The sequence below is a fragment of the Hirundo rustica genome, chromosome 20 (assembly GCF_015227805.2).
Source record: "Hirundo rustica isolate bHirRus1 chromosome 20, bHirRus1.pri.v3, whole genome shotgun sequence".
Classification (NCBI taxonomy): domain Eukaryota; kingdom Metazoa; phylum Chordata; class Aves; order Passeriformes; family Hirundinidae; genus Hirundo; species Hirundo rustica.
Genome location: NC_053469.1, coordinates 2,415,767 through 2,428,759, shown reverse-complemented (window position 1 = coordinate 2,428,759; position 12,993 = coordinate 2,415,767). Strand labels below are relative to the sequence as shown.

The 12,993-nt window shown below is 56.1% G+C and overlaps 1 protein-coding gene across 2 annotated transcripts; it reads left to right on the top strand.

The window, feature by feature from the left end:
* The first annotated feature begins 280 nt into the window (after positions 1-280).
* LHX3 (LIM homeobox 3) lies at positions 281-7,227 on the top strand. 2 transcript variants are annotated; one of them, XM_040083384.1, is made up of 6 exons: positions 281-379; positions 2,921-3,092; positions 3,281-3,483; positions 3,665-3,816; positions 3,903-4,074; positions 5,713-7,227. In XM_040083384.1, exons 1-6 carry the CDS (start codon positions 310-312, stop codon positions 6,129-6,131), a joined length of 1,188 nt encoding a protein of 395 aa, XP_039939318.1. In that variant the 5' UTR covers positions 281-309; the 3' UTR covers positions 6,132-7,227. The 2 variants fall into 2 exon arrangements, with proteins under 2 accessions (XP_039939318.1, XP_039939319.1); XM_040083385.1 differs by lacking the exon at positions 281-379 and adding an exon at positions 1,954-1,976.
* The last annotated feature ends 5,766 nt before the right edge of the window (positions 7,228-12,993 follow it).

Sequence of the window (12,993 nt, the reverse complement as noted above, 5' to 3'; positions counted from 1 at the left end):
TTCGTACGGCCTCCGGAGGTTCGCGGGGGCCCCGGGGCCGCTTTTTTGCCCGAGGGCGGCGGCTGCAGCCCGAGCCCACGCGTCGGGCGCGGCCACGCGTGGGACGGCGATCCCCCTGCCGCTTTTGTGATGCTAAAGAGGCCGGCGGTGAACCGAGGCCCATCTGGGGCCCGGTGCCGCCCCCGGCCCGCCCCCCGCGCCCCCCCCGCTCCGCCCAGCCCCGCGCCGCTCCCTGCGCTCCCCTCCGCGCCGCTCCGCCACTCCTCCGCAGCCACCCGCGCACTTCGGACGGCGCCCACGGAGGCCGCGATGCTGCTGGAGCGGGTCCGCGCCGGTTCGGAGAAGGCAGCGGAGCTCTGCCCCTTCCCGCGGAGCCCAGGTGAGGCGGAGGCGCTCAGATCTCCGCGTCCCCCCGCGGAGGCACCGGCGGCTGCTCCGGGAGCCCCGGGCCCGGCCGTGCTCCGTCTGTGCCCGTTCCGCGCTCCCGGGGGCACCGGAGGGGCCGCGGTCGGGGCTGGCTGCGGGGAAGGGCGGCCCGACGGCATCGGGGGCTCCGTCCTGGTTCATCCCGATCTCTCTCCTGCCTCGTCCCCGATATCAGAGCCCCCCTGGCTGCCCCCCGAACGCTGCCGGCCCCGCGGCCGCTCCGGGTGCCCCAGGATCCCGGGGAAAAGCGGCGGCTGCTCCGCGCTCACGGGAGCTCTGCCCGGCCCGGCGGAGCCCGGGGTTCCGCCGCTCCCCGCTCAACGAGGACGGGGACGAAACGGGGACTTCCCACTGCCCGACGGTTCCCTCTGACTGCGGGGACCACCCGCGCCCCCCTGCCCGGCTCCCGAGCGGCTCTTTCCCCACTTCGGGGAAACTCCGTTAATTCTTCTCTTAAACATCCTTTTGTCCCGTTGAACGAACGGGACCAGCCGTGTCGGGGCGGGGAGACCCGGCCGAGGCTCCGGGGCTCAACGGGGGCGGCCGAGCCGGGTTGGGGGCAGCGGGTTCGATCCCGGAGCGAGGCCGTCCCGGATCTCGCCAGCATCGAAAGCTGTCGATGGGGCTTAAAAAAAAAAATAAATAAAATCAACGACGAATCGCTGCGGGGGCCCCGCCGGTGTGCGGGGACAGAGGTGTCACGGTGAGCGGCACCGGCGGCGCGGCCCCGCAGCCGCCGTGAACGGGCCGGTGCCCCCGGTTCTGCCCCGGTTCTCCTCGCCGTGGCTGCCCCGTGGGCTCTCCGCGGTGCGCGCATCGCGGCAGCCGGGCGTTTGACCGGACAACGGGGACCTGCTTGTGCTGTCCAGGGACGGAGGCGACACCGCCGAAATCGAGTCCCCGGTAGAACGAAGGATGCGCAATCGCCGCTCTCCCGCAGGACACGAGCCTCGTTCACGGCCCCGCGGTCCTGGGCTCCTTCGGGGCCCGGGCAGGCAGCGGGAAGGGCTCGGCGGGGCTCACCGTGGCCGAGGGCCGGTCCCGGGGGGTTCTCACCGCCGGGAGTAGGGGAGAACCCCGGGTGCTTTGCCCGGACCGGGACAAATCCCGGTTTAGGGCTCACAACGAGCTCGGGGCAGCGGCCGGCGCTGCCTCCCCCGGTGCGACCCCCGCCCTCCGCCGGCCCCGTCGGGGTTCCTTTCCGGGCGCCCCGGAGCCGCGTCCCTCCCGCCGAGGGAGGGGAAGCGCCGCCGGCCCCGGGGGCGGAGGATTAAATACAGCTCTCCGCCGTGCCCTGCCCGGAGATTCAGACCGGCACCGGCGGCGAGGGCCGGCGTCTAAAAATAACCCGCTTTAGCGAATTAAATCCCCGGCGCCGCGGGGTTGGCGGCGGTCAGAGCGGGGGGCGGCAGCCGCCGTGATTTGGGGGGTTCCGGAGGGGGGAGAGCGGCGGTTCCGCACCCGGCCCGGCTGTGCCCGCTCCCCGCGGAAGATGCTCCGGAGCCCGCGGCCCGCCTGAGGAGCGGAGCTGCCGCGGATCGCCATGCAGCGTAAGAGCCGCGGGCCGGAGCGGGACATTGCGGGGCTGTGCCGCGTTACCGGGCCCGCTGCCGGAGCTCCGTCCCGGCCGGGGCCGCCGCCCCCAGCGCCGCCGCTGTTGGGGTTGTTTGTTTGGACGCGGTGAATTGTTAAGGATAACGATTGCCTCTTCCACCTCTTACCCCTATGCACGGCGATCCAGCTCCGTATCTCTGCATATAATTATCTTTACATAGAAATACTCTCATGTGCGTATCCATCTGTATCTCTACAGCCGTGTCACACATCTCTCCGCCTCTATTTGTACTGATAATCTGTATTTTTATGTACCTCACATCCATATTTTCACCTACTTCTCTCTATCTATGTCTATATACCGAAATCTATATATTTGTGTCTATATACCTGTACATTTCGTTCTCCATCTGCTGTATCTGTTTATTTTTTATATCTCTATTTCTCAGTAAGTGTTTCCTTATTATTTTCTGTGTGATCTCTGTCAGTATCTAGACGGGGACGGGACAAGACTGCCGCGTTTTTATTTTCAGTGCAATTCTCGTAATTTTTTATGGTTTCTTTCCCCACTCCGTTCGGGCTACCCCGCCGTTGTTCGCAGGTGAATTTTGGAAGTTTAGGAAAATTAAAAAGAGCCTGGAATAATTACAGCTTTGCCGGCGGCTCTCTCGGGGCGTTAATCCCTTTTCCATCACTTCCCGTCTTGTTTATCCCGGTTCTCCCGGGCACTTCTCCCGGAGTGCGTTCGGCCCGGGGGTTCACTGCTTTCCGCGACGCCGCAACAACGAATTTGAACGAATCGTGATTTTTTTCGTGCTGTTCCTCGGGCCAGCCCGGGATCCGCCGTCGGTCGGCAGCAGCCCCGGGCCGGGCCGGGCCGGTCGGGGAGGCGGAGGGGCCACCGGGGCCATCGGGGCTGACGGGAGCTGCCTCCCCGCAGAGATCCCGCTGTGCGCCGGCTGCAACCAGCACATCGTGGACAGGTTCATCCTCAAAGTCCTGGACCGGCACTGGCACAGCAAGTGCCTGAAATGCTCCGACTGCCAGACGCAGCTGGCCGAGAAGTGCTTCAGCCGCGGGGACGGCGTCTACTGCAAGGAAGACTTCTTCAAGTGCGTGGGGCCGGCACCGGAAGGGTCGGGGGGCGGCCGGGGACTGGGGGGCGTCGCGGGGCGGGCGCGTTTGGGGTTCAGCACCGGGACAGCGGCACCGGGAGCAGCACCGCGGACAGCGCCGGGTCCGGCCGGCCCCGTGCCCGGCCTCCCTCGCTCAGCGGCCGCCGCTTGTCCCCCCTGCTCAGGCGCTTCGGGACGAAGTGTGCCGCCTGCCAGCAGGGCATCCCCCCGACCCAGGTGGTGCGCCGGGCCCAGGACTTCGTTTACCACCTGCACTGCTTCGCCTGCATCGTCTGCAAGCGGCAGCTGGCCACCGGCGACGAGTTCTACCTCATGGAGGACAGCAGGCTGGTCTGCAAGGCGGACTACGAGACGGCCAAGCAGAGAGGTACCCTTGTCCTGTCCCTTGCACCCCCGAGGGCAGCGGGGAGGCGGCCCGGGGCGCTCCTGCCCTCCGGGACAGCCTCACACACCGGGCGGGAGGGTGCGGGAGGAGCCCGGGGCGGGTCGGGGGTCGCGCTTTCCCGGGTCCGCTCCGTGAGAACTTCAACCCTGACTCGTGTCGGCAGAGGCCGAGTCCACGGCCAAGAGGCCCCGCACCACCATCACGGCCAAGCAGCTGGAGACCCTCAAAAACGCTTATAACAACTCGCCCAAACCGGCGAGGCACGTCCGGGAGCAGCTTTCGTCGGAGACCGGGCTGGACATGCGGGTGGTGCAGGTGAGAGCGGGGGCCGGGGGCGGCGGGGGGCGGCGGGCAGGGCCCGGCCCCGCACGCACGGAGCTCCCGGAGCGCCCCGCTCGCAGGTCTGGTTCCAGAACCGCAGGGCCAAGGAGAAAAGGCTGAAGAAGGACGCGGGGAGGCAGCGGTGGGGGCAGTACTTCAGGAACATGAAGCGATCCCGGGGGACGTCCAAGTCCGACAAGGACAGCATCCAGGAGGAGGGGCCCGACAGCGACGCCGAGGTCTCCTTCACAGGTCGGTCCCCGCGGGCCCAGCCGGGGCTTTGCGAGCTCCCCGCAAAGCTGCTGCCGTGCCCCGGCCGCTTTCACCCCCTCGGTGCCGCGGTGGGAAATTCCAGCGATAAAACAGAGGGTGAAACCCAGCGGCCGAGGCGAGAGAAGGGCAGAGCCGTCCCGGCTGCCCGGGCCTCGCCGGGAGAACCGGAGCAGGGGGCAGCCGGGGCCGAGGAACGGCGGGGGAAGCTCCGCTCTGCCCCAAAGCTGCGGGAAGAGCAGGGAGAAGCCCCCGGGCGGGCGCTGCTGTGTCAGAGCCGCTGCTCAGACACGGCCTTTTCAAGGGATTCTTGGAAATACAAAAACCGGGAAGTCCAGAACCACTGAATGTTTCTGTGGGAAAACGAATGTGATTTTATATTTTATTTTATTTTATTTTATTTTATTTTATTTTATTTTATTTTATTTTATTTTATTTTATTTTATTTTTTTAGTCTTATTCGGGGATGGTTTTATGTGTGCAGTTGCTCACTAGGACTCCTCAGTCCTGTGGAAGCTGTTCCTGTGATGCAAGAAGGAAATTGTTGTGTGTTAGGTGGCGGTGTCCCCTTTTTGGAGCCGGGATTTCTGGTGACAGACCCAGGACAGACCAAGAGCAGCTCTGGCCCAGTGCAGCCTCACCCCGCACTCTCCAGACCCACAGGGACAGGGACAGAGCCCTGGGCTGGGTGGCATTTGCAGGGACATGTTCTACACAATCCCGACTCCAGCTCAGCGCTCCATCCCAAATTTTTGTAACATTTTTAGGAATGGGAGAGAAACCGAAACGCAAACCTCTGTGTATATTTACACAGAGTGTGTATTTATAAACGCACAATTTTCCATCTCAGCTCCTCTCCCGTGCTCCTAAAAACTATATCATTTTCGAGTCTGTTTGTACACACTGTGTATCAGCTCATTAAATATGAATAGTCTATAAATAATAACTAAAAAATGTTGAACAATTATTGAGAGCTCGATGCCACGAACAGGTCTGTATCCCAGGCAACAGAGCAGCTCTCACTGTCCATGAAGCCCCTAACGAATACAAACAAATTTTGCTGGGAACTTAAAAATATTGCTCATTTTTCAGGAGGGTTTTTAAGCTGTACAAATACAAATTCTGTTGTTCCTGTGATTTCATTAGTCCGTTCCTGAGCAGAAAAATATCTTAATTTAATATCTCTTTTCCTGAACAATGGGGAATTTGCATTGGTTCAGGTAGCTCCTAAAAGTGATATCAAAATTCAAGCTAAACCTCAAAACCGAATAGAAACGAAAGGCGGAAAGACATTGAATTCACTTCGCCTTTGAAGAGTTATTTTCAAATCACCTTCTTATATTTTAATATGTACTTTTCATGCGCATTTTTAAAATCCAAGATGTATTAGATGTTCGCACTCAGAAAAAAATAATAATCCCATGGCTGCCTACGACGATCTCTCAACAGGGATAGGAATAATAAGGAATTACAAGTGGAGCAGTGTGGCTGCTCAGCTCCCATCCTTTTAATCTATTTATACCCAGAGCTTGCAGGGTGATCAGCGCTCTTCCAGTAAAACCAGTCCACCCCAGCACCCACCATTGCTCCGCCGGTAAACCCAGCCCTTTTCCCTTCCAGACGAGCCCTCCATGTCCGAGATGAGCCATTCCAACGGGATTTACAGCAATCTCAGCGAAGCGTCCCCTGCGCTGGGGAGGCCGGCGGGGACCAACGGGAGCTTTGCCCTGGATCACAGCGGGATCCCGGCTCAGGACCAGTACCACGACCTGCGCTCCAACAGCCCCTACGGCATCCCCCAGTCCCCGGCGGCCCTGCAAGCGCTGCCGGGCCACCAGCCCTTAATCTCCGGCTTGGTTTACCCAGACAACGGCTTGGCCATCATGGGACAGAGCGGACAAGGGGTGCCCCAGTCCATGAGGGTCCTGGCCGGCAATGGACCGAGCTCCGACCTCTCCACCGGCAGCAGCGGCGGGTACCCGGATTTCCCGGCCAGCCCGGCCTCCTGGCTGGATGAGGTCGACCACGCTCAGTTTTGATACAGGGCAGTGGGAAGGGAAAGGACTCGGTGCTGTGAAATGTCACCTGCTCTTGGAAAGGACAGAGGGACGGGCCGCGAGTGCCGAGCGGGGCAGGAATGGGACGGCCCGGAGGGAGCGGAGGGGATTTCGGAGATGACCCTGGCAGAGGATGGCGGACAAAGGCCCTGGCACCGCAACCGCTGGCACCCGCAGCGTCCAAACCAAACCGATTCTCGTGTCTTTACCGAACACCAAGACTTGTGCTTTACAGATTTGATATGAGGTATTTCGCGTTTTGTTGTCAGTGCATTCTCCAAAGCGAGGACTTGCTCCATCACCCATCCGCGCCGAAACAATTTTTAAGGGAAAATAAAATCCTCATCCACGGTGAAAGGTGTGACAATGTCTATATTTCTATAGGAGAAATGTTCATAGTGAATCGCTTCAGAAATCCATGGTAGGAAACTTCTCTGTTCTTCCAACAGATTTTTTTAAAAGCGCACCAATGCAGTATGTTTTGTTTTACTTTGAATTTACATTAACTTTTCTAAAATGAAATGCTCTTTAATATGCCAATCATTTATCAACAGCCCTTTTCCTTTGTAAAATGAAAATCGTATGTTAATTCTTCTTCTCCCCTCTTTAATTTGTAGATTGCTAGGTTGACTCTTCCATATAAGCATTAAACCGTGAATAGATGTATTTATTACCAAGTAATTCCACATTTATCACGGGGTCAAGAGGTGAATTTTCTTGACCCGGGGACACTGGTGGAGGATCTGGGTTGTGGATCTTATGCTTTTCCTTCAAATTTCTTTGCGTCAGTTTTACTGCAAAGCGTCTCAAAAATCACCCTGATGTCTTGTTGCCAAAAACCTTCTCGGGGGTTCGGGCTGGTTTAAGATGAGCCCTTCCCCAGGCACTGCTGGAGTGAGCACCCCCTTCCCTGGGGACACGTCTCTGCTCCAGGCATTTGTGTATTTCCACGGATATCGTGCAAGCTGATTGTGAGGAAAGGCAAGACAATATGTATATTGTTATCTGTAAAAAATTATGGAATTAACTGTAGATGATGTGGATGTCCAGTGTCTTTTATTTATATTCTTGCTTTCTCTCTGATGATCAAATACTTCAAGACTACAAATAAATTTGTCAGCTGAACTTTAAATAGTCTTTTGCTAAATTCACGTCAATACCAGCAAATAAAAAAGCCTGAAACTAAAAGCTCTTAAAACTTGATGCCGTGATTGAACAAAGTGTTGAAATATTCCCTTTCAATAGAGGAGCAAACCCACTGATGCGGAAATGCTTTGGAACACACACAAAAAAAAAAAAAAAAAGAGAGAAAAATGAGGACATGGGAGGCTGCCAGTCCAGTCCTTGGGAGATCTGAACACGATTGCTCTGGCTTTGATCATATTTCTGATGGGACACTGTTATTTTTCAGCATTTGTGGCAAAGGTGGTGGCAGATACAACAACAGGAAATAGAGTCTGATGTTGTCTGTCTGCAGAAAGTTGTGAATACGAATCACAGACATGGAAATACTTCAAAGAGAAATCAGGAAGAAAATGGAAAAAATCCTAAGGGAGTCGGTTTGACCAAACACACGCATATATGTAAAAATATTCATTTACACACAAATACACATCCAGATGAACACACACATCCACGTGTCCGTGGTCACACTGCTGGCAGCACAGTGCGGGGCTGTGCTGAGCTCTCTGAGGAGCTGAGGACAGACATTTTTAACACACAGTGTGCTCGGAGCTTCTCACTCCCCTGGGAAGTCAGGGAATATTGGCACCGAGATCTTCCAGGTGCACATGAGAGCAGCAGCACAGCCCGGGGCCATGTCCCGGTACCTGCGGGTAGGGCGGTGCCCTGCGGGCTGCCAGCGCCTGGCACAGCCCCGTGCCCCGGGGGACTCACGGAGCGCCGGGCGGGGACACCGGGAGCATCCCAGGTTTTGTTCCTCGCCTTTTCTAAAGGACACGTGGCCACGGCTGGGCAGTTTGAGAGCTGTGCTGGGCAGTTTGAGAGCTGTGCTGGGCAGTGTGAGAGCTGTGCTGGGCAGTGTGAGAGCTGTGCTGGGCAGTTTGAGAGCTGTGCTGGGCAGTTTGAGGGCTGTGCTGGGCAGTGTGAGAGCTGTGCTGGGCAGTTTGAGAGCTGTGCTGGGCAGTGTGAGAGCTGTGCTGGGCAATTTGAGAGCTGTGCTGGGCAGTTTGAGAGCTGTGCTGGGCAGTGTAAGGGCTGTGCTGGGCAGTGTGAGAGCTGTGCTGGGCAGTGTGAGGGCTGTGCTGGGCAGTGTGAGAGCTGTGCTGGGCAGTGTGAGAGCTGTGCTGGGCAGTTTGAGAGCTGTGCTGGGCAGTGTGAGAGCTGTGCTGGGCAGTTTGAGAGCTGTGCTGGGCAGTGTAAGGGCTGTGCTGGGCAGTGTAAGGGCTGTGCTGGGCAGTTTGAGAGCTGTGGTGGGAAGTGTGAGAGCTGTGCTGGGCAGTTTGAGAGCTGTGCTGGGCAGTGTGAGAGCTGTGCTGGGCAGTGTGAGAGCTGTGCTGGGCAGTTTGAGAGCTGTGCTGGGCAGTGTGAGAGCTGTGCTGGGCAGTGTGAGAGCTGTGCTGGGCAGTTTGAGAGCTGTGCTGGGCAGTGTGAGAGCTGTGCTGGGCAGTGTGAGAGCTGTGCTGGGCAGTGTGAGAGCTGTGCTGGGCAGTGTGAGGGCTGTGCTGGGCAGTTTGAGAGCTGTGCTGGGCAGTGTGAGAGCTGTGCTGGGCAGTGTGAGGGCTGTGCTGGGCAGTTTGAGAGCTGTGCTGGGCAGTGTGAGAGCTGTGCTGGGCAGTGTGAGGGCTGTGCTGGGCAGTTTGAGAGCTGTGCTGGGCAGTGTGAGAGCTGTGCTGGGCAGTGTGAGGGCTGTGCTGGGCAGTTTGAGGGCTGTGCTGGGCAGTTTGAGAGCTGTGCTGGGCAGTGTGAGAGCTGTGCTGGGCAGTTTGAGAGCTGTGCTGGGCAGTGTGAGAGCTGTGCTGGGCAGTTTGAGGGCTGTGCTGGGCAGTTTGAGGGCTGTGCTGGGCAGTGTGAGAGCTGTGCTGGGCAGTTTGAGAGCTGTGCTGGGCAGTTTGAGGGCTGTGCTGGGCAGTTTGAGGGCTGTGCTGGGCAGTTTGAGAGCTGTGCTGAGCAGTGTGAGAGCTGTGCTGGGCAGTGTGAGAGCTGTGCTGGGCAGTGTGAGAGCTGTGCTGGGCAGTGTGAGAGCTGTGCTGGGCAGTGTGAGAGCTGTGCTGGGCAGTTTGAGGGTGTTGCTGGGCAGTTTGAGAGCTGTGCTGGGCAGTGTGAGAGCTGTGCTGGGCAGTGTGAGAGCTGTGCTGGGCAGTTTGAGAGCTGTGCTGGGCAGTGTGAGAGCTCTGCTGGGCAGTTTGAGAGCTGTGCTGGGTAGTTTGAGGGCTGTGCTGGGCAGTGTGAGAGCTGTGCTGGGCAGTTTGAGGGCTGTGCTGGGCAGTTTGAGGGCTGTGCTGGGCAGTTTGAGGGTGTTGCTGGGCAGTGTGAGAGCTGTGCTGCCCATCCTAATCATCTCCTCCTTCCTTTTCTTTCTGGCACTCCAAGTTCTGCTCTCAGGGAGAACAAGGAGCCTGCCCAAAGCAGAGCAGGTCCACGGTCACTGCTTCAGGGAAGAATTGCTCACCCAACAGGTAAACTCCCTGTTTTCTCTCCAGGAGATCCACTCCAAGAGCCGTGGCAGAGACGGGAGAAATACCAGGCAAAAATTTTCCTCCTTCAGCTCTGAGCTCCTGAGTCCAGAGCTGGGCTCGGCAGCTTCTCCTTCCTTCTCCAGAAGTGAATAAATAAAGAGACAACTGTTGCTGCCAGCCTGTGGTTACATCACAAGGACATCTCTTAAGGAAATTTATGGAGTAAATAGGAAACTGTGGGATTTAAAACAAGCAGATTGTAAATCTTCACCGAAAGAGAAAAGAGGAGTTTGTATTTTCAAGAATTCTGTGTCTAGAAATGCCCTCACCAAATCTGTGCAGGTGTTGTACAACAAAATATTTTGACAGCTCCAGTATTCATAATATTTTCATATAAAAGACTGAAAAAAAAAATATACTTTGAAATACTCTTACTTCCTAAAAATTGAGAAATAACAACAGAAAGACAGAAATGCAGTTGGCTTCAGGATAATTCTGCTGGTATAAAACCAGTCTGATAACTGTAGTAATTGAACCTGTGTGTTTTATAGATATTTTTCTCATCCCAGTAAATAACGGGCGCTGTTGTTTCTCTCCCCCTGGGAATTCCCTGGGGATGGCTGAATTTAAGAAAGGAAGAAATGCAAATCTCCCTCCTGCCTTTGTGCTTTGCTCGGAAAGGCAGAACGGGGCTGGAAGTTGCCGGCGTTTTGTGCTGCTCTGGACAGGGAGAAGAGCTCCCCGAGTGTCCTGAGCTCAAATTCAGGGATTGCATTTCAGCCTCTCCTTTCAGGGCCGAGGCTCAAGGATTCCATTAATATAAATGCTTTCTTCCCGTTAAAAAGAAAACCAATTTGAAAGAGGCAAATAAAACTAACACTGTCCCACTGACTGACAGCTTGTAAAACCCAGGCAGAGTTAGGAAGGGGAGGTTTGCACTGCTCAATTTGCAGGTGGCTTTACAACCTCCACTGATTTCCATCAGGGAAGGGAGGCATGGGGGGCAGGAAATTTTTTGTCTTCTCAATGAGGAAAATCTACTGTATTAATATATACATATATTTTTTTCCCCAAACAGCATATTCACCTTTGTGCTTAAACTATTGTTCCCTACAGAAATGCTTAGATTTTACGTCAAATATTAGAAGCAGGTTATTTTTGTCTTATTTGGATTTCCCCTGTGAGGCCAATGAAACCAAATCCCTCATGCCTGGGGGACAGACACCGCCTCTCCTCTCTGGTCTGGTCCAGGGAGGAGGTGATAAAAGAGCTGGGCACAGAGCTTGGGAACCTTGGTGCTCCTTTTGGGGGTGTGGAGCAGGTGAAACCCCTCATCCACAGGGAGCAGGGAAGGTGGACATGACCAGCTCATCCTCAGGTCCCCTCTGCTGGCTTCTCCCAGATGTATCTGAGCATCTGAGCCGTGGTTTTCCCACTGTCCTCATGTCCCACATCTCCTCCCCCTGCCCAAATCACGATCCTCGGGAACAAGGCAGAAAAACCTCGGGATCCTCCTCCTGTAGCATAGGCAGAGCTGCTGGTAGAATGAGGGAGAGTCCCAGAGATTTGGTCTCAGTAAATATTCCAGCAAAGATGCTGCCTGTTAACAGGAAACTTGCCTCACTGCCCATGGTTCAGCAAAAGCAAATTCCACAGGTTTTTTAGCACCCTGGCTCTTCTTCCACTGTGGTCCCAAGAGTGTCCCTGTCTCTCCAGGGAGGGCAGAGCCGGTATCTGGCTGGACACAAGCCCTGCATCCCACTCCCACCCAGGCCCTGGCCTCTTCCAGCGCCTCGGCAGAGCCTGGAAAAAGGCTCCGAGTCAGCTGGAGGCGAGTAAATCATTCCTGACAGCTACATCTCTACAGGGCAGTTAGAATTAATGTAACAATTTGGCGTTTAATGAAGCAACAACATGCTGGGCTGCAGAGAATAGCTGGGACCTGCTGCAGTCATCTTATAATCCCTGAGGGACCCAAACGGCAGCGGCTCCGTCAGATGCCGACTTGTCAGGCTGAGCAAACGGCCGGGTGGGGACAGCGAGGGACAGCGGAGTGGCCGGGAGATGCAGCTCCTCCAGCTGGGAGACAGCCAGCGTCCGGCAGCTGAGCACGGCTCCAGGGACCGAGCCGAGCCTGCAGCCCAAATCCCCTGCGCTCCAGGGATGGGCACAGCCCCGGACAGCGGGAGCGTCCCCGGGGATCACCTGCCCAGCTCTGCCCGGAGCCCGGGGAGTGCTCGGCCTGAGCAGGTCACAGAGGTGCTGAAAAATGTTGTGTAAAAAAATAAATAAATAATAAAAAAATCTGTGAAATCTAAGAAGAGTAGAGAACTAAATCAGCGCTGGAGAGGGGAACTGGCAGAACAATATGTTTCCTGAATAAAAGAACCTCTCGATCAGGTGCTCTGCACCCCAGAGTAAGATTTCTGAACAAGTTGCAGGTATTCAGCCTTTTGCAGGATAAGGCTTTTTAAAAACACTCCCTGCATGGAGGAGGGGGAGAAGAGAATGAATGCAAATGACTTTGGAGACAATCTCCCATTTCCCGTGTATATACACACGCTGTCAAAGCACTGCAGGCTGCAGCAGCTTGGATGCTTTAAAATAAATCATGCAGCCCCCCCCTTTTTTTTTTTTTTTTTTTTTTTTTGCTTGCTTGCTTGCTTGCTTTTAAATGAAAGCGCAGCACAAAACAACATCCCCTCAGTTCCCAACCCATCCGTGCTGGAGCTCCTCTCTGGGGCTGCCTGGTGTGTGTGTGTGGCCATAAACCTCCCCACGTTTTGTTGTGAAGCCTCACGGTCACCGGCTTTAAGGGCTTGACAGGTTTATAAAGTGCTGAGTGTCCCCCAGGGACGGCGGCACTGTTTGCAGGGAAGATGAAGCGTGCCATATCCAGCTGGTCTAGCAAGGCAGCGGGAAATCTAAATTAATTCAGGAATCACTTCTGCTTTGCCGAGGGAGGATGTTGTTCTCGATCTATGGAAGCAGCCCCTTGGAATACTCATTAACAGCAGGGACAGGCTCCCCTGGCCCGTGCTGGGGTAAATCAGGGCAGGGAGCAGAAGTGCAAAGCACAGGGCGGAAAGGAAGCGCAGGGACAGGGCCCCCCTCCCATAGGCACCCGCTCAGGGCTGACAGGGTTTGGGGTGGAAGGTGGATTTCCACTTGAAACTGTTGATTTCCTCAAATCTGCCCGGGAAAAG

Bases quoted from the DNA above. Each gene is read 5' to 3' on its own strand.
- LHX3 (XM_040083384.1), top strand. From the start codon at position 310: ATGCTGCTGGAGCGGGTCCGCGCCGGTTCGGAGAAGGCAGCGGAGCTC. The intron at 3,484-3,664 runs GTACCCTTGTCC...TCGTGTCGGCAG, and splicing joins CGAGACGGCCAAGCAGAGAG to AGGCCGAGTCCACGGCCAAG. The intron at 3,817-3,902 runs GTGAGAGCGGGG...CCCCGCTCGCAG, and splicing joins TGGACATGCGGGTGGTGCAG to GTCTGGTTCCAGAACCGCAG.